The following is a 22,167-nucleotide window of genomic DNA, read 5'->3' on the forward strand; positions in this document are numbered from 1 at the left end:
TGCTTGCCGTGCAGCATGTGTTAGGAACAGTTGTGTAGATGTGATCAAAATGTTTCCAGATAAACGCATTTAGCACCAGAGTTATTTTAACTTTAACATTAAGGCGGTTAAGACAAGGATATTAGAAACAGTATATTTATCCTATGGAGGCATTCTCGGAGTCATTATTTTTTGTATGTATGGATTAGTTATGATACTTAAAAAAGCTACATTCGCAATTGTCGTTCGATATCAAACTCGCAAAAATAAATATCGCAAAACCATATTTTCTCAACGAATCAAAAAAATTAAATCTAGCAATAATTTATACAGCGTTAAGTATCCTGTTAAGGTACTTGTTCAAGCTTGACCTTAGTCAGGGATTTTTTCTTAGGGCGGGGAAATCAAAAGGACAAGGGGTGGAAAAATTACGCAGGGTCTCAAACGAATTTTCTGCAGTCGGAATACTGATCGAAAAATTCGCGAAAGTTTCTTAGTAATGAACAACAATAATAGCTTTTTCTCTCCTTTTTTGACAACTAAACGTTACTAAGAAAATATTCTTCTAAATCAGGCTTTAGTAAATTTTCTGCCACTTCCCTTGTTGGAGAACGATAGCCAATCCATTTAACCTGATATTCACTACGATCATTGACCTTTCTGTGAGTCATTATAAAGTCAATGAAACCTTCGTTTTGGGCAGACTTACCCAACACTTCTCGAAGAGTCACAACCATTCCAGATTTGTTTGGAACATTGTCCACTAAATTAAGTGGCTGGGTATTTATATCAAGCCCTTCGCGTTGAATGACCTCTTTAGATTTTCGCTTTCTCTCCTTAAATTTACGCACAACTGTTTTTTCAGATCCTACATTATCTTTTGAGCTATGCGGTTGTTCAATTCGCTCTTGCTCCTGCTCCTGTTGGTTTAAATTGACCGCTTCGGATGACTCGCAATGCAACTTGAATTAGTTGTATGGTTTGTTGTAATTGGAACTATACAAGAAGTATGGTGCATTTTAATTATTTTCTAATCAGCAGTATATATCACAGAAATAATAAAAAAAGACCAGCGTAAAAATAGCGAGAAAAAACTTAACCATGATAACAGATGTTTTACCAGTGAAAGATATGTGTTGCATATTCTCTTTTAATATTTTTAGCTCGACTTGGGAACAATTGCTAGGCTTTTTAAACATAAAACCGGCCGGTAACCCATTTACTGTTATGTGACCATTATCTACTTGTTTGTAGGGAACTGTTGTACGCTTCCCACGTGATGCCAAATCTATAATAGGAAGAGAAAACTAATGTAATTGAACACTAGAAGCAGATTACAAACCTCTTTTTAAATAAGTGAAGCAAAGCGGCGCACATATTTTTTGATTCAGTTCCAAGGTTACTTCTTTTCTTAAAGACGTTGTTTCTATGGTTGCTTCAACCGGTACACCTAGTATAATAAATTGGAAGAATGAACATAATGAAGCTAATCGAAACATGGATTGTAACGCGTTTAAAAAATCACACTGGTGAATTGTAAACAGAAGGCTGCGCTTACTCATTATGTGACTGCCCAACTTCCATTGCAAATCATTGTGTGAGTCCACAAAATAAATTCCTTTTTGACTCCCGTATACAGTGACTTTATTTCCCGTTCTTTCTGTGTCCATATCCATAATAACGATATCCATTCCGATGGATTCCATCTCTTTACACTACATAGTAAAGTTTTACGATTCAATATTCTGTTATCCCTAATCTCATATTGTTGAAAATATAGTAAAAATTACGAATTCTTAGGTGGTAAAATACTTCAAGTTCCGGAATATTTTAATTCAATAACATTTTTGGCACGTTCCATGTAGACAGTTGACGCATCAGCTCCTTAAAAAAGAACGTTTTTGTACTAACAATTTTTTCAATTTTTTCCCGCAGTCTGCGAACAGCCGACGATTAACTCTGTTGAGATAAACTTGAGAAATTTGGCTTCTCAACTGTAGAAGCTTGGGCGTGATAGGTTCTCTTATCTTCTTCCGGTAACGCCGTCCAGGCTTTATTCATATCCGCCATTTAGTTGACTGGATTATCTAACCAACAAAAAACTAGCGAGTATTATGTACTTATAATATTTTCAGTTTATAGACTTACTAATCTCATTTTCTCTCCTTTTTAAAGTTGGAGGCGTACTATAATAATGGCTGGCAATAATATGTTAATGAGATGAAACAACGATATAAAATAAGTATTGACAACAAGCTAAACCTTTCATATATTGTTTACGAAACATGTCAAAGCCAGAAGGTTTTCTTTCGGGTAGTTTTGTCGACTTTACTTGTGGAGGTCTTCTTTTGCTATTAATCCAATCCTACACCAAAGAGAAAAAAAAGGTCAACTTTGTAATCATAATAATGGTATTGCCGTAATTCTGTTTTTTAAATGTACCAAAAAGTTTCGACAAAACAAACCTTGATTTTTGATTCACTTAGGCCTGTTTTCAATACCGCTTGCTCTAACAAAGATTGCGCCAACGTATTGTCACTTTTATAGCTCTTCATTCCAGCTTCATAAAGTTCTTCGACGACAGTGACTTGTTCTGGGGTCTTTTTTACCAGTTTTCTCTTATTTTCAGCCATGTTCTCCGTTTTTTTGAATTACAATGATAATTATCAAACATACACAGTCGGCTTGTTCCAAAAAATATAAGATCAGTTTGGATGAATCGGAACAAAAACAGTTTTGACATAGCAGCCAGTTAACTCACCTCGTTACTGCAAAAATATGTGAAGTATGTAAAGCACAATTTGTGGGTATTGTTATCCAAACTACCAAAAACATTTTGTTACCAAAAGAGATATAGAAATGTTCCTTCTGGCACAGTCGACGTCGACTAACGGGAAAATCTCAATATTGTTAGTAACCAACACAAAATAATATGAAATAATATTAAATGCCAATCACCAACACAAAATAATATTAAATGTAAGATACATGACGTCATCTACCAATAACCAACACAAACTAATATTAAATGATAGATATATTAAATACTAACACATAATCCTATAAAATAATATAAATGACGTCATGCGCAATAGCAAATATAAGTAAAAATTATCATGACCGTGCCAGAAATTTTGCTGATTGAAAAAAAATATATATAATGAATTGGAGACAAGAAAGATGGAAAAAATTGGTTGAAGAGGATCCCCCAGTGGTAAGGTATGTACCGGACCAATTCAAAACAAGAGAAATGTCCAAAAGAACCCCTGGCTATTCAAATATACCCCCGACAGGTTCAAGACTTGGGACATATGCACAAGGGCAGTTGAGGAGTATCCAGGGAAGCTCAGACTTGTTCCTGATAGGTTCAAGACGCGAGACATGTGTAATATGGCGGTTCGAGATGAACCTCATCTACTCGAGTTTGTTTCAGACTGGTTCGTGACCCAGGATATGTGTAGTAGCACTGATCCTCGAATGCTCGATGCTTATCGTCAGCGAAAAGTGGAGAAGGCCAGAATTAAGGAAGAGATACTTCCTGTTGCATGGCATCCAAAAGGAGTCGTTGATTCGTGTTTTTCAGAGGATGAAAAGGCAGACTTTGAGTTTTTGTGGAGCAAATAAACGATGAATGAACAATGTGATGAATGTGGGTTTAATGTTGATAAATATGACAGATGCCACAAGTGTGAACGGAGGTAATTATATGTGGAAAAATGCTATCTTGGCAACACTATATCATGTGGCTCACCTACAACGGTGGAATATGTCCTTGTAAAAAACCCTAGTTAGGTCCAACTTTCATAAATAAACAGGATGTTTAAATTTTATGAAAATAATATTGAAACAGTCGACTTTTATAATAATCTAACTGCATTCAACATCCTCGATATAAAGATTGAAAACATTGTATTTAGCGATCTAATACAATCTAATAACGGTAAAGATGGGCGAATCGTTATAGGTTACAAAAATGATAATAGAATTACCGCCCTACTATTCAGAACACCAGGGAGCCTATATAGCAATGGAGCATCTCGATATGATGAGAGTTCCCACTTACGATGTCTTTTAACTTACACAATCATCCAGAATGGATTCAGAAATACCAAAGTATATTGACATGGCTTGCGGTCCCCATAACTGGGAGCCGCAGACGAACCCACTACACTACACAGTTATGGGGACCGCGGATCGAATCCCACTTACTGCCAGGCAGTATGTTAGTGATGAACAAAGTAGTTCTCTTTCAGTACGACTTACACGCATTATACTCGCCCGTCATGATCAGAGGTCTGATCGGGGTGAAGCATTCTCTGTTGAGAATAAAATACGGATGTGCTATGATAAATATTCACCTATGTACTGATTTTCATGATCAACTATTACCACTTAAACGGCCCTGCGACTGCATCTGCATTTTAAAGCTATCAAGTATCTATAGGCAAGGGAATAAAAACTATTTACAGGTTATGCTAGAAGAGTGTAAGTATAAACCAGTTCAACAATCTAGGACACGACACCTTGATTATGACGAGGAACCATTCGTTGTATTATAATTTTTGTATATTAATGTTGTATACAAAATAAACATGAACGATCTGAAAAGAGAGGCAAAGTCGTTGGGTATTAAGGGTTATTCAATCCTCAAAAGAGCTGATCTTCTCGCTGCTATTCATAAATTAAAGTATAAGAACACTGGAACACAAACCATTGGGCCTAATTGCAAGCCATGTCTAGAAATCACAGCTATGAAATTATTGGACGAGTATATAAAGGGTCTCGAGGCAAATCAAAAAAGGAACTGTCATATACGACGGTGATTTATGATCGATAAAGATACTGGTGAAGTTATCGGTATTGTATACCGTATTGTTAGCAATACATTATAAATATTTAAGTGGTGCCTTGCAGACTGCAAGTTTTTTAAGATTTCTACTCTTGCCTCATCGCGACCTTTGTCGACAAGTGACTGTCTCTCTTGTTCATTGATCGTCTCCACTATTTTTTTCGTGCGTTGACGAATCTGCTCTTTCAATATGAGATATTTTTGCTTCTCTTGGTTTATTAGTGAAAATCATAATCACTTATCACTCCATTCTCAATAGCCCTTGATATAAGATCAACTATTGAATTTAACTAAGTCTCTGCAAGGAGTCTTATTCGTCGAGTCGTGTTTTTTACGCTTATAGTTCAATTTCTTCCCACCTTGCTTTAATGCAATCTGTCCCAATCCAACGCCGATTCCGATCCCAGCCATCGCTACCGCTAATAGGACTCCGATGCCACTAAGCATAGAAGCGATCCCAACGCTCGAGGTGATCATGCTAATTGCGAGTAACCCATGCATCCCAAATTTCTTACTGAGTTTTTCTTGCTGCTTTACTTCATTTCGTAGAAAAAGTTCTATTTCCTCTATTTTCTTCAATCGATACACATGCCCATCGTCATTCTCATGATCTGGAGCACTCGGTTGTAATGAAGGATATAGCTTCATAATATCATCATTATTCATTTATTCTATGAGCAAGTGCATGGTAATTCCATAAAACGAGACTTTCTTATCCTCATGATGCTCGTCCGTCAGCATAGACTCCAGTCTGTCCGTTGAATCTTTTAAAGTAAGATATATCGGTGTATCACAAGTCCAGGTAAGCATATTTCCCCACTTGTTTTCTTTTGTTGGCAATACCGCTAGGGTTTTCGATTTTTTTCCGTTAAGTAGGCAATCATCCTCATCTAACTGAGAGCAAACAAGCCTCAGTCGCTGGTATACATAAAAAAAACAGCTTAATCTTATCCCCTGCCTGGGTATTGACGATGGCCGCGATATCCTCGATCTTGTACAGACCGTTCATTATTTCAATTCAAGTAACCGTCTGATCGGGTCCTATCTTACGGATAGTAAAATCGTTGTTACTGTAGAGGTTCAGCCACGTAAGCCTGATACTGATGGATTTTAAAGCGATCCTAGTGTCCCGCTTAGGTAATCTTCAAAAATCGTAGGCTTATCTATATTTGTTACATAAAGCTGTCGCATCTTTCTTTAAGAAAGAATGAACATATATTCGTACAACCCAAGTGCAAAATATATGTCGAATCATGGCAGGTACCTGGAGCAGTTAAAGAGCTCTGATCTTATTGTGCAATCTCTCGTTGCTTACGCGAAAGGTTCGTCATTTAAAGTAAGGTTTCCCAATATCTTTGTGGAATATGTTTTCAATGCTAACCCACTGGTTGGTAAATGGAAAATACACCCTTTTGGCCTCTGGTCAACGCAGTTAAATTTTGCGGCATTTTGCGCAACATCGGCCTGTGGTATCAGCATACAACATCTAAACTCCCCCTTGCCCCTTGCTCGCGCTGTCGATTCCATGTCTATTTCCAAATTCGAAAAAAATTAGAGGAGCTAGAGATTCTTTTACCAGGCTCTTCCCGCTTTAATCTTTTGAATAACCCCTTCAATAATCAAAAGCTCCAGCAATTAGCATGTGAATTTGGAGTATCTCCAAATGAGCAAGAATGGAAAAATGAGAGTATTTTCAGTTCATGGCAGGCTACTCACGAGGACTTCCCTGGCAGTGGGCTTTCGTACTTTAATGAAGGGTCATGGAGTAGATGAATAATCGAGAAATCACAGCGTCTTACCCGCATGGGGATTGAAAAGTTATCCCAAAGCGTAAGATTCTACGCGTATTAGATTATGGAGAGCCAAGCTAATGCGCAATCAGGAATTATTGGAAATGACAGCTCATCTATTGATGCTCAACGACTCTACTTGACTACCTTTGAGCAGCTGGTAATTAGACCTACAAATACAGGTTTAGAGAGATTAGTGAATTCGAGAACGTACTCAGATATGCACGAAGCAAGGTCGACTATAGTGTTGCCCATGGGGTTTACATGATCTCTCAGATTTAAACCTGAGGATAGGAAATGTCGCCAATTTCAACAACAAAATTCTTATTAGTCAGGACCATTTTAAGATTGGTATCAATCCCAATATTAACGCTCCGCATGATGTTGCCATACCAAGGAAGCATAATCAACCCTCCAAGGTACCACATCCCCCACCAGCTCCATCGGAAGCACTAGATCGTGAGGAAACTAAGGCTACTTATCATCTATTTTTCCCACTCCTTCTGTTCCCCACGTAAGCCACAACTATACCCACAGCTCCCGCGATGGCCATGTACAGATGCCTCGCTACGAGTTCCACGACTTTAGCAGCTACCCGGAAGAATAACGATACAATACTACCAATAATGCCAGGTAATACAGCTCCCGCTTTGCCTGCCAAATATTTGAGGAACTGTCCTAGTCTCTCCAGCTGCTTTTGAACGAAACCTTTGGCACCACTTCCTCCTGTGAGTGTTAAGACCAAGGTGGATATTAATAAGTTAATGGAACTCACGATGCTTGCTATAGTTAGCCCTTGCTCTTTGGATAGAATGCTGAGCTTTTCTCGTAGGGATATATCGTCCCAAACGATTTTCATCAGCTTGGATTTAATGGATCTCAGTTGCTTAAAAACCTTGGAGGGAAGACCATGCCTACCCAGTTTATCCTTCTTATCTTCCTTCAATTTCTTCAATTCCTTCTCAAGATCATTAATATTCTGAAGCCTTCCCACCCCAGGCTTCTGCTTTTTAAGTTCTTTTAACTTACCCTCTTTAACATTTATTTCCCTATCATATCGTACAAGTATATCCTTCACCTTCTTAATAGTCTTCCGCAGGTTTTCAATTTCGAGCTTTAACTTTCTCATATCAGGGGTCTTGATCTCATCGTCGATGCCCCCGAACGAAGTATCTACATAACCCTCTATGTCACGAGCAAAATTTTGAATGCTATCAATTGTTTGTATTTCAATCGTCTCATCATCCTCTTTACCCGAAGTCTCCTCACCCTTCTTAACAAGAACGTCAATCTCCAACGCAAGGTTCTGAGCCTGTGCCCGACCACCATTATTGGAAGTAGAGACATACTTGGTGAAGCCCATATCGCGAATATCTTGAGCCGTAAGGCCATATTTGTGTAATGTACTTAATGTTAAGAACCCTGTCCCATTCTCCTTTGTAACCCTTATACCTTTGAAAAACAGCTGTTCCCCTTCACGTGTAAAGTTACCCGTGGTGATATTGATATCTATCCAGGTTTTATCCAGAGGTCCCAGGTCTTGATTATTTAGATGCGCGTAGAAAGCACTTACCTCTTCCTCTAGTATAGATTTCGTTATTCTATCAAGTGTATCTCCCTGCTGCTCCGTCGTCATATCTCCCGCCGTGCTGGATCCCTGCACGTCTTCGAGCCCACGGAACTTCAGCGGCACAAGTAGTTCACTAGGGACATTCTCAGGCGCAAGATCATCCATCTGAATACCTTCAAAGTCTCCTTCATATCCCAGATTATCAGCCATTTATTTCAACCCTCTACAACCTATTAATAAATGTACGGAACTATCTTAAATCCATACAAGGAAGTCAAGACTATGCTCAGCATGAAAGGGAAAAAACAAAGAGTGAAGGTATCGCACGTGCCATCTACAATTAATCAGAATGAGGATCTATATGTGGACATAACAAACATGAGGGAGAGCTGCTTATTTTTCCCCGGCTCAATCAATTTGATGTTCGACCTGGAGCTGAATGGAACTAATGGCAAACGAACATCGTCAGCAATATCGGCAAAGCATTGGTACAGAGCTTACGGATTACGCTGAATGCTAACGAAATACAAAACATACAAGACTTTAATATCCACAGAGTGTATAGGGATTTGTGGCTGCCAAAATTTGAGCGCAACAACACTTTGATTCTGGAGTGGATAAATCCTAATGATGGTACTATCAGAGCCCTCCAGGTAAAAGCCAGTGATCACGTTGGGAATAACGAAGACAAGGCCATAGCCAAGGTCTACGGCAACACTTTTTGTATTCCGATAGGCAAGATGTTCTCGTTGACACGGGACTTGCCCTTCTACTAACATGGCCTCCATGATAGACTGCAGTTGATCCAGCATTTTGCACCATATAATCAGGTTATCAAGGATGCCGGGACTCCAGCATCTTGAAGCACAGCGGCAAAGGCCGCGGATTTCTCCTACAAGATCAGCAATATCTGCTTAGAGTTTGACAAAGTGACCAATGAAGGTCTCGCAAGTGCCATGTTGTGGAGATACTCGAGATTGGCCCTACCATATGAGAGGATTCTCAGAAGTAAAGTGGTGATCCTTAAAAAGGCTGACACATCATACAACCTATAATTAGATACCCCTGCCAAGAGCTTAAAGGGAGTCCTTCTATTATTCCAAGACCCTGCAGTGGTCAAGGCATATGTGTCACTATCGAAGGAGAGCCCAATCAGCTCTATTCCCATGCGATGTTACTGAAATATCACATGGAACAGGTGGCTGCGTTGCTGGGATCTCATGATTCTATAGTGATGATAGTCCAGTTTTTTACTGAAAGATATGCTCTGTTTGTCGACTTCAGAGCAAGTCCGGATGATACAATCCACGGGAGTTGGCTCCCCCTACAAAGACTCAGTGACGGCATAACCCTCCATATGAATAAGAAGGCCGACGGTACAAGCGATATTAGATGCTACGTATACTTGCTGATGGATGCACAATTGAATATCCTAGGGGGTCGTTTTCATTCAGTAGAATATTAAGAGCATTGAAAATTGTTTTTGTAGACCAAAGGCCTACAAAATAAACATGGCAAGTCTCGAGATTATGGCTGAAGCAGCATTGATCAATGCTCTGGCTTTTAATGGTAGTAACTATCTATTCACAAAATTAAGTAACCACGGGGAAGCGGAAAGGAAGCGTCATGACCAGGCTCTTGAAAAATTACAAGCAGCCCAAGCTGCCTGGGTAAGGCAAAGACAAGCAAAAATTGACTGGTACAACCAACGGCGGGAGGAATAAAGAGAGGCAGGACAATCTCTTAAAGAACTCGACGAGGGAAGGCGGGAGCATTTCATTGCAACCATAGAGAAGGCCCCAAAGCTCTCAGATTTTTACACATCTACAAAAGGCCAAAAAGGACGGTGAATTCGCTTTATAGTGGGCTCGTTGGCTTTGCTCGGCCTTGCGGCTTACAAATGGGCATAGATATATGTTTTTCGACATCTAATAAAAGATGTCGAAAACAAAAGCACATATCATTACCGGGGAGGATGCTGAAAAGTTAAGTCAAATCTACTATTCTCCAGAGAATCTCTGGACTGGACGGAAAGCGACCAAACTGCTCGCTGAAAACTCTGGCCTCTCAAAAAAGCGTGTTACTCACTGGCTGAGTCGCCAGTTGCTCAGGCTCAGACATATTTGAGAGCCAAAGCGCATCAACTACCCACATTTCACCATCACAAAGCCCAATGAAATGCATCAATTCGATTTGTTCTATATGCCACATGATAAAGTATATTCAAACACATATTAATATATTCTAACAGGTATTGACGTAGCCTCACGATACAAAGTCGCGAGACCCTGAGAACCAAGAAAGCTAGTAAAGTCGCTGACATGTTGAAGGACATATAAAAAGCAGGGCCTCTACAATACTCGAGTATATTCCAATGCGATAATGCCAGTGAATTCAAGTCTGATGTGACAAAGCTGTTAGAGGCTAAGGGTGTCAAGATCAAGCCAGCAACTACTAAATATCAGCAGACGTTCACAGCGTTCGTGGAGTCCTACAACAAAATACTAGCACAAAGGCTCTTCAAACCTCAGGACGCGCAGGAGCTGGTCACTGATGAACAGATTACCACATGGGTGAAACATCTATACACTATTGTGAAAACCATGAACAACACCAAGACAGCTATGATCGGAATGAAACCAAACAAGGCGATAAAACTCGATGAAGTACCACTTGCGAAAAGCCAAAACTATCCCGAGGAAAAGCCTTTGCCTGATGATGGCCTTTACCTCTACCTCTTGCAACCTGGTGAAGAACATGGTGATGCCAAAAGACGTGCAACGGATGCGTTCTGGAGTAAGAAAACATAAAGGTTGGATCGTATCGTAACTGATACGAGGTTATTATACTATTTGGCGGATGGACCTGATCGATCTTTCGTATCACAGGAATTAATGCTAATACCCGAGGGTGTAGAAATACCTCCTGAGCATGTGAAAGAATGGTAAATTTTTGTGGCTTGACCACTTCAATCATATTTTTAAAATATGATTGAAAAATATGTTTATTCAAAAGCTTGTTAAGGTGCTTGACCCACATGTAGAAATTATATAAGATGATTGTGAGGCTCCATGGTTTAAAAGAAGCCATGTTGGTAAATATTTTGGGATTTGTGATATAAGAACATCAGGAAGAAGCGGAAAAATTGAATACATAACCATATATGAGCTTTGCCGATCATCCAGATCCGGTATGCTGGGTTGTGGAAAAAATAGGCACGATATATTCATTTCTGCTGAGGATGTTAGGAGAATTTAGTGCGATGCAAAAGCTTGGATGCTACTAAAATTGCACAGCGCTGTGGCATAGAAATTCTAAACTTAAAGCTTTTGTCAAAAGAGAAAGGAACTATTGGGGCTATCAGCACCGCTTTTGAGAGTGAATATATGGTGACCCAATATTATACTGATGGGTATAGGATCGACTTGTACTTCCCAAGATACAAATTAGCTATCGAATGTGATGAATTTGGACATGTTGAGAGAGATATAGGGTATGAAGTAAAAAGACAAAAACATATTAAGCAAGTCCTGGGATGCACATTCATACGATAAAATCCCGATTCCCACGACTTCTCCATTTTTCACAACATTAACAAAATTTATCGTTATATTTCCCACTTCCAGCACTAGGGAGTAACCAGACCTATTCATTACATGAATAGATGTTGTGATACAACATCTATCTTTTTAGCATGCGTACCAAGCTTATGACATATCTATATCATACAACAATTCGAATAACTCACGCGTCATCATCATCCAAGTCATCTGGTAAACTAAAATGATTGCACCATGAATTCGCTATACCGAGATTATCATCTCTTAACCTATTCCATGAATGTACGGCAATTGGGTCATCGCATATTGGATCTCTCTCGATCATATTAGGATACATCTCCCGTAGACTACGAAGCTGATCGTTTAGAGATCGACGTTGACAACGAATAATGTAATGAGGGTGTTGGCCCTTTTTTCGACATTCATTAGGATAGTTCTTGTCAATAACACATATCACATTATCATACGGATAACCATTATGAACATACCGATCACAAAGCTCCACAATTTCCAAGCCTCGTAGATCTAGCTGTTTCGCTCGCTCTTGAAGGTCATCATTAAATATTGCCAGGGCAATATCTCTCTCTTCGATGGCTTGATGGTGTAGTTGCTCACGTATTTTGGGGAACATTGTATTGCAACAATATTTTCTGAAGCTTTTCGCTTTAGGCTGTTGGTTTTCAAACACCAACTCGTACATATTGATGCAGAGATCATATTTTTGTGAATCCAAGGGCTACTTCACTGGTTCCCCCGTAGCGGGGGAACCACACAGTTGGCACATGAGAGCGTAATTTTCCAGGCTACAATGGTTGCGGATGGTATCGGAGGTGTCCTTTCTATATTCTAATGCCTGGACTACTTCCTTGGCTCTAATCCAAGGTCTGCCGTTGATAGTTACGGTATGTATGGTATCATTAAATTCAACAAGACGAGATATTTTTATTTAATATGAAATAGCCCAACCAGGGTGATCATTAGGACAGACATAAATCCGAAAAAATATACGGTGTTCCTCTGATACCTTATCCTCTCCAATGCGTCCTTTAGATCTTTGTCAAGAGCTTCTAGAATACGCTCTAGATATGGTATCCTATCCATTTCTTCGTGACATTTTTCCAATTGCCTTTCTAATGTTCTGTTATATGACATTTACTTTAATATACACCAAGTCCGACGATGTTCCAACCTAATATATAAGCACGCGTGCTTAGACTTTTTTAGTTGATTCTTTATAGACCCAAGTCGTTAATTATGTTGGTTTCTTCATCGATCAGCTTCATATAAGATCGTTCATTAGGGTACCACATAAACAGCTGCTTTTTTTGTCGTCTTAAATTCTTCGGTAGGGCCGTATAACTCTGAGTAAGGAGCCAGAGACTGTGCTTTCTATGTCTACCAGATACCGCAAGCTCAAGCAATGGTTGCTTTCGTTTATCGAGATTTTCATCAGCGATCATGTCATCTACGATGAATAATGTTTCTTCCCCCGCTAGGAATTTTGATAATCGCTCAATCCATTCAAAAAGCTGATCGCCTGGCTCGATCAAGAACACATAGGGGTCTTTCCAAAGCGATGCTCTATCGAGGTAAGTGGCATTCCATCGGAGAGTAGGACACAAAATTACGATATTGTGAAAATGACCTTTGTACTCATGCTCAAGCAGGTCCAGAACTCTTTGAGTTTTACCACACGACGTAGGCCTATTATATATTATAGTGCAGGGGTCTTTAACGATATCTAGAGTAATTTATTTTTCATGTATACCCGAGGGTATACACAAACATTTCCAGTGCTTACTTCTTCAAGACTATACTTGCGGGAAACCACGCCTTGCTCACTGCCATCTTGCGGCTTCCTCGCCCTGTGGTGAAAGACGCGATCATCTTCATAACATCACTGGTATCCAACTTGGTTGAAGGACTCGAGATCCCAAGGAATCTCTTATCAATCATGGCATATCCAAATGTGAACCCGAGGTCCACGATTGTCTCGTATATCATATCAATAATCTCTTTCTGTTGGAGAGGTTCGTTTGTAGACATTCTATTTATTATAATGCTCATCGCATCTTAAAAATATCAATCTCTGCCTTAGGCTCCTGCCTCACGCTTGGTTGCTGAGCCATTGCAGCAGGCTGCTGGGTAACCGCGTGTCTCTTACGGATAAAATAGTAGGCACCTCCGATACATGCAAGGATAATAAGGCCCCAGCGCCATATATATATCCACTTCCCATGGACTTAAAGGTACCTGTGGCAGGTTCCTGACTCTCTTGTGAAGTACCTTTGTCCATGTTCTTCTTCAAGTCAGCCTTGTTCTTACGGTTCCATTCCGCAAGTCTCTTCCCAGCAGCAACACGGCCCTCGTTCTTCTTGGTAATTACTTGATTAGTTTCCTCAGTCATTTCTTATAACTCACGGAGTTATGAAATCACTTCTTTTTTACATTAAGAACGAGGGATATCCCCTGTTCCTCAAGTATCTCCATAGTCTCTCTAATCCCTGTTATTATAGCCTCAGGAGTATATAAATCTCTCTCTAAACCTCATGCGTTCTTTCTTGGGTGGAGCCATTCCGAGCTTCCTCTCCCTCATCAGTGCAGCTAGTCTATGACCTTGTGCAATCCTTCCCGGGTGCTTTTTGTGCACTTCAATTTTTTCGACGGTCTCTGTTTGTTGTTTTTGTTGGTTGATAACAATACTACCCGCGCTCCTCATCTTTTTGTTGCTCTTCATCAACCTTCTCTTTAACTACCTTGGACGTTGAGAGCTGAGTGTGATTGATGGTATGGGCTGCCACCAACAGAGGCGCGAGGAATCGACCAAAGCCTGTATGTATGAGGGTTCCTATATCAGTCACGCTCTCCCGATAATAGGATCGTTTTCTAAATCATGATGAAGAGCCTCGGGACTATCGAGTGGTATAAGGTTACCGATAGCTTTACTATATAGCCCAAGGGCGTGAGTTGACAATACCTTTGCAGTCTTCTCTCCTTTCTCATGGAGTTCCTTTTCGACTACCTCGGCGTGTATTTTCTCAATAGCCTCGGGTTATGCTTTATCCAGGAATGTCTCAGTACATTTTTAGGCAGTAATTATGGTTTGGTCTTTCGCATATCTTTCAATGTTTGACGTTTGTCTATAGGTCGCTCTGGCACTTCCGTAGCATTGGCAACATCGTCGAATATTTCTGCTAATGAATACATCCTATTTATTTTATGTTTGTATCGATAAAGGAAAGCGAGTATCGATATATATGGGAGTATGATCACGATCAGTAGTAACTCCATTTTTATTTCTTCAGCTGATAATGGCTTTGTGCAAGCGTCGTGATCTGATCCGCTTGAACGATCCTTTTGTCATCAGCTCTATTTAACGCAATTTTTATGACTTCTTGCGTATAAATATTATGACCTTTGTTCTGAATACACCTCCAAGTTTTGTTGATATTAATACCTTCCTCCAAACATCGTTGGTAATCTTCGAAGGTTATACATTTCTTGGTCACGGCCTTTTTCACACCCTTGGCTTTGCGATCACCCCCGTCTTTCGTTAATGCTTTATAGGCGTAGGCCTTCGGTCAATGTAATAAAGTTTGTCATGATTATACTGCCTAATTCGTCTTTCATAGGACCCACGATCTTCCTTATTTTTCACGATCGGAAGAGGCCTATTGTCATCTTTGCTATAGGCACTAGCATCAAATCTGTCTTTAAAATCATCGTTAATGTTCTCGTAAAAATCATGGGTTCGAATGTGGTATACGAACGAGTCCGTATCCATGTAACACAGTTGTATTTTACTACCATACTTTGGCTGCATGTAGTCATAGTGGAACTCATACATGACGGTTTTTGACTGTTCTAGAATAGCCTGACCTATATAGACTGGCTTGTTCATTTTGATTCCCGTTCTGCCCATTTCAATACCCATGAGAATCTTACAAAATAATGTGCTGCTCTTAAAGTTTGGTTGCATTATAAGCTTTGTATAGGCGGATTCATTCGTAACGAGCTTTATGTTGCGATGATTGCGTATGTTTTCCATGGTTTTACCGAACACGCTCAAATTCATTAATTTGTAAAACCCCTTCTCGAACTCGTTTTTGGCGCTAGTTCTCAGCTTCGTGTTGTGATTTATATAGTCCCGGAGCCAGGAACTATGTTGAAATTGGATAGCGCGGTGAACTTTTTTAAGCTCGAGCCCATGCTTTAGTGATTGATGTAAAGCTCCGATGTACACTACGTATTTCCGCTTATGTTCTAGATTAGGGATCAACTTCTCCACACTATGTTCAAACTTGCGCTCCGGCAGGAAGGGTAATTCGTTGTGTTTTTCATGGAGCTCCTTCGGGTAATCAATATCTACATCCAGGAGGTACACATGTTTTTTATCAGATACCAGCTTTTCGATCTTCTTTTCATCTATTATCTCTACATTTGATACCCATTTGAACCCATGGGTGGGTAGAGGATGTTGCATCGCCCATCCATATAGATTGTTGGCATCCAGATACTGAAGGTAACTTGACTCAACCTCCGGGTCATATTGATCCCCCATATATTTGTTGTTCGCCCTCGCGTACCGGTGTACAGACTGCGTAATACCACCCCGTATTCCGCGCTCAAACATGAGAAGCATGTCAGGATCCATCAGTAGTCCCAAATTTACACCGTGTATTTGAGTGCTGCTTTCCAAGCTAAGCCAGGTGCGGAATAAAAATGGGCGGGATCAAGGCCATAGTTAGCATGGCACACTCCATGAAAGTTTTGGAATATATCAGTTAGTAGTAAAACGTCAGTAACCAAGTACGCATCATGATAGTCCCCCATGGTAGTTTCATCCCCCTTGGGATTGATAGCATTCCACACTTTTTGAGCGTGCTCGTATTCTTCATTATTAATCCCCTTCATGTTTAACTTGCTATGGAAAGCCTCCTTTGGAGGTAGCTCAGTTTCCTCGAATCGTCGCCAGCCATCCATATACTCATAAGGATACACTCCCTTCCCTCGCATAAACTTAAAGGTGTCATCCTCAGCGAAAAACCAACGAAGATATTTGCACTGCTCATCATTGAGATTATTAGCTAATTTTTCATATTTCAAGGATGCCATAGAGCAACAGGTGTCTATGAGTCTGATCTCGATCTTCTTGTACTTTTCACCATGACCTTGACCCATGCCTGCAATGGGTACCTTGATTTTAACATTAAACGATATGTACTTCTCGGTATTCTAGGCGATGCATCCTATATCCTGAGTGTCATATTTTTCACCTAGCTCACGGATAAATAAGTTAGCATCGTACCCTGATAGGTTGTGAAAAATCACTGGTACATGGTTTGGGTATTTTATATTTTAAGTTACAGGTATTGTGCGCGGCACCCCTGTGTAACCCAGGAGAGTGACAGTGGTCCTTCACCTTACGGTTCTTCGGGTCATCGTCAAAGGGTTTCATGCTGATGTGACAACTCGTGGCGGAGTCATGATCTTTTTTTAGTATTTCCGTTAATAGCAACATGTCCTTTTGAGGGTAGATGCTGTATAGTCGCTTTACCTCATCCTCTAGATGATCGACAAAGCGTGTTACACATTCTTTACCCCTGAAGACTGTTAGTGGATCCGGCACTTCTCCATATGCGAAAGTGGAGTATGTGGCCCACCCGCATGGTACATGTTTATTCAATGTTTTGGTATCCCGAGCATTTTTCACCGGGATCAGTAGGCTTTCAAATTCCGCATATATTACAAATGGTTTTTTGAATTGGCAATGTCCGTCCTGGTAATATAACCATTTTTCCTTCTCGCTGGGCATCGTCCGTCCTGGTAATATAACCATTTTTCCTTCTCGCTGGGCATCGTGATCTTTACCACTGCGTTGTCTTTGCAGTAGGTATAATGGTTATCGCGGGATTCTATCGTTTGGAAACCCTGCAGGCCATTCAGACAGAAATGCATTTTCCCATGATTCTTCGATATCTCACGTCCTAGTAGTTTTGATAGATTTTTGATGGATACGTAATAGTTCCTCTTCTCATCGGTAAGCAGTAGCAGATTAACCTGAGTATCACTTTCGTTAAATGCCGATCGCCGTAAGATATTAAATTTTTTACCTGTTGCATACAAGACGTTCACGGCAATGTCTGGATTGTTCCGCTCAAATTTTGTGATATCTTTGATGGATGTTGGAAATTCTATACCATCCCAATTATACCGCTCCTGATATGGTCGAAGCTTGCTTATTCTTTGATGGTTTGTGCCTATCTCTTCGTGATGTATGGCGGCGATAATTGACCATTTAAAGCATTCTTGATCGTTGTTATCCGGATTAATTATGACCACTTGGGTGTTTCAATATATGATGAGCCCCGTGTTAACTTCTGTTTGTGAAAGTCTACATCGAGGTGTTGAATACGACCGATACTAAAACCGCTCTTGGGTAGCGCGGGATTCTCCACATGCGTTCTGATTTGAGCAAACATTGTGTCCATCGATTCATCCACTATGCTACCTTGGAATATAGATGTCATATTGCTGTGGAATACCTTGTCCACCTCGATAAACTCGTTAGTACCATCGATGGGTTTCCTCCATAGGATCCATAGGGAGCACTGGATTTTTGCAGACCTCATTTCTTCCACTTAGTTTTCAATAAGTGTTTTTACATTTGATCGAACCCATTAATATCTGTTCTATCTATGCCAGCTATACGATAACTTCTAAAAGTCTTATGAATCGCATGTTTATGCTCTTGTGGTGTGAAATCTTGGTTAGGTTGCTCTAAATTATGATCTTCCCTTGCTCAACCTCGTCATGAAGCGTTGCACCCATGACCCTGTTGTTGAGTTTAATCACATTGTTTTTGAACGTGTTATATGCGCTATTGACACCTTTCTTTATATACTCTGGAACATAGTCCACTAGCCAATCAGACCACTCTCGCAGTTTACTTTTTACCACTGGATGAGTCCTCAACATCTCTTGGAGCTCGAAGATGTCCATGGCCTCTGGTGTTGGTAGAATATTCACTGATCTAATTGGGTTTCGTCGCTCGACTCTCCTGGAGGGTCGAGTTGGTACATCATCTGTGGGTTTTAATAAAGCAATAAGATCTGCTTTACGTAATTTTGAATAACCCTTAATCCCACTGGTTTTTGCAATGGCATGTAATTGTTTTACGGTTTTAGAATTCAAATCCATCTCTTTTATTTATATATAATTTTTTGATTTCAAAAATTTTTGGCACGGTCATGATTTTGAATGGGAATTTCCCTTGACTTATATTCTTTATAATAGTGTATATACTATTGCGCATGACGTCATTTATATTATTTTATATGATTATGTGTTAGTATTTAATATATCTATCATTTAATATTAGTTTGTGTTGGTTATTGGTAGATGACGTCATGTATCTTACATTTAATATTATTTTGTGTTGGTGATTGGCATTTAATATTATTTAACATTATTTTGTGTTGGTTACTAACATTATTGGGAATTTCCTGTTAGTCGACGTCGACTGTGCCAGAAGGAACATTTCTCTATCTCTCCAAATTTCGCAAATGAGCGTCTAGAATAACTTACCAGAATTTTTTATTTTTTTTTTTTTGCTTTTCCCTCGACAAAATTTTCAGCCTGTGACATTTTGTCCGCACAAGTTTACATAATTGCATAAACCCGGAAAAAAAACTTTATTTTCATAAAATTCGACAAAATATGATGATTTATTATGAACTGTGAAATATAATTTCGCGAAAATTTATTCAACCGCGAATCGCGATTCTCTTTTTTGAAAATTCAATTTTTTTTACATTACCAGATTGACAAAAACTTCTGGTTACATCACAAACCCTTATACAAGCGCTAATTTTTATCTTATGCAATCAAGACTAGCACCTGCCGTAAAATAAAATTTTTCAGAAAAATGTCAGAACACACAGCTCAAATTGATCCGAAATTTATATTCACAGCACTATTCCTTTCACTGGACTTGACATCGAAATAGACAAATAACTGCTGTTAAAAGAAATCATGTCGAAATTGACACTGTAGCTCGACCCGATCTTAGTGAGACATGTCAGAACACAGTACAAAGTGACCCGAATTTCTATTACACAGTTTTCTTAAAAACAAAAAAAAAAACAAGATAAGACCTACTTACTAATTTTAGCGTGTGTTAATTTAGCAAGACAAATTTACGCATTTTTTTAAGAACAATGAACTTGGAGAAAGTTTCTTACCTTTTTACAAACATTATCTTGGTTTTTTGTTTAAGGTCCCTGGAAACAAGTCCATGTAGATCCTGCAATGTTTTTAACTATTTTTTCGATAAATTTAGGCTACGCTAAATTAGTACACGTGGATGCCATGGGAACGAGAGAAAACGGGACGAACATTATAATGTATTCCAGCGACACAAATTACAAAGTAAACTTGCAATATATAAGACAAAGGAAGCATTAGTAACTTTATTTTATGACATCACATTAATACCGCGTCCGTACAAAGTAGAAGTGGACATATCTAACCTACTTATTAATATCATTAAAAAATCTGTAACAGATAAATATTTGTTTTACACATTCTATAAATCTGTAACAAAATTGAACAGAGGCGCAAAATTTATATTCTATATATATCCTAAATGAGGTGATTACTTAGAAGAGCCAAAGCTTTCAAAACACAATTTCAAGCTGTGATAGTCAGATGGTTACAGGGAATTATATTGCTATCCATGTGTCACCAAGTAATAATAGCAAAGAAAAATATAATAAATCAATTCCGTAAAAACACTAACAAATATATATATATCGAAATATGCAGTTACAGGTCATGGGTTTTCTTCATCAGATTCATTCTGAAGATTGTCCATCGCAATAAACAGTCACATCAAAATCATCTTCGAGATTGTTGCTTTTGACATCCATAAATAGTTTCTGCATATTTTCTACTGTATTTCGTACATAATTTAGTTCTTCTATAACAAAAATTTTTTTTGGAGAATCGTTATTATAAATAGCAGTAGCCAATGAGGATTCCATTTCTCTATAGTAGTTTAATACGTGCTGCATTTCCGTACGAACAATTTGAAGCTCCTCGGTAGCACGACACTTGTGCAGATAAAATTGTACGCACGTACTTTTTACTGATGCAGGAATGTTATGTGAAGTGTTATTAACCTAAAATAAAGTGTCCGTAACAAATTAAAGAACTCGTCAGTTTTTTTATCATGCATAATTTTTAAAGAATTACCAGATCAACCGTAGTAGTGTTTAAATATATCCTGGAATTGACGTCCAATGCATCTTTATACAACACATCTTCGTACACACCACATTCTCTGTTCGTCTGATTTAACGACTCAACTAAATTCTTTAGGTCATTGCAGATTTTATTGATTTGCACTGATAAACGATTACATATCGAAGAACCATCTATCAAAGTTAAGTAAAATAAATCAACAAAGAATAAAAAAAACAAAGTGATTGTACACATATTTCATCGGGCTGATATAAATTTATAGTTTACCTGCATATCGTTTCTTTAAAGTCAGTAACATTAACCTTTCAGTTGCACGAGTATGTAAAGTATCCAAAGCGGTTTTTACAGCATTCTGAACGAATTTGCGATGATAATACGTGTACTGATTTAAGGTTATACTTCAACGATCGTTTACACCGTGCTTTTTTTCGAAACTCGAAAGATCAGATTCCAACCTAAATAACAATAACAAAAAGCCATCTAAGAACGAAACACAAAACTACCGGATGGTTAGTGTGTTGTAGCATAAACTAAATGTTCACACACCTGCTAAGTTTTATCCTATGTCTCGCAGTATCAGAAACACTACTACTTAACAGGAGTAATGTCTTTTCGTTATTCAGCTCTTTAATTTTAGTATAATACTAGCTGTTTCCCGTGGAAGAATCCACTGTATTCCATTTAATTTATGTAGCAGATATATGTCCATCAAAAAACAAACAATACAGCAGTGCGCATCTTACATCTGCATTATTATATAAATGACCAAAAAAATTAAAGGTGTCCAACAACTGCAGTATATATGTGACATTTAAAATCTAAATCTACTAAAATTACTGCTCTGACCATCTGACAAATGCAAAAATTATTCGGAAAAAAGTTTTTAAAAGCATTTCAACATACATCTCACCCATAAAATTTAAATCACTCAAAACGCCACATATATACAAAAAAGCTGATCAATGTCAAACACAAATCTCTCTCATTGTATATGTTAAAATCAGTTAGTTTATTGCAAACCCTGTCAAAGGTTGACACAAAATGTGAAAAATAAACAATAAATTTTGCCTAAGTAGAAATTTTTATATAAGGTGTTAAAAAGGGATTGCAAGGATAAGTTATAATGCAATAAAACATTATTTGAAATATTACATA

The 22,167-nt window shown here is 38.7% G+C and overlaps 1 protein-coding gene across 1 annotated transcript; it reads right to left on the reverse strand.

Moving 5' to 3' along the window:
• Positions 1-16,416: 16,416 nt before the first annotated feature.
• On the reverse strand, positions 16,417-18,380 carry LOC130648652 (uncharacterized). The gene is made up of 4 exons (XM_057454708.1): positions 18,173-18,380; positions 17,733-18,089; positions 17,057-17,613; positions 16,417-16,944 (listed from the first exon to the last, which is right to left on the reverse strand). Exons 1-4 carry the CDS (start codon positions 18,378-18,380, stop codon positions 16,417-16,419), a joined length of 1,650 nt encoding a protein of 549 aa, XP_057310691.1.
• Positions 18,381-22,167: the final 3,787 nt, after the last annotated feature.

Source organism: Hydractinia symbiolongicarpus, chromosome 7, assembly GCF_029227915.1.
Source record: "Hydractinia symbiolongicarpus strain clone_291-10 chromosome 7, HSymV2.1, whole genome shotgun sequence".
Taxonomy (NCBI): domain Eukaryota; kingdom Metazoa; phylum Cnidaria; class Hydrozoa; order Anthoathecata; family Hydractiniidae; genus Hydractinia; species Hydractinia symbiolongicarpus.

Coding starts and splice junctions, on each gene's coding strand:
- LOC130648652 (XM_057454708.1), bottom strand. CDS start 18,380: ATGAGGTCTGCAAAAATCCAGTGCTCCCTATGGATCCTATGGAGGAAA. Junction 17,614..17,732: donor TCTATCAAAACTACTAGGAC/GTGAGATATCGA, acceptor GCAGTGGTAAAG/ATCACGATGCCCAGCGAGAA. Junction 16,945..17,056: donor ATTTTTCACAACCTATCAGG/GTACGATGCTAA, acceptor GTTAAAATCAAG/GTACCCATTGCAGGCATGGG.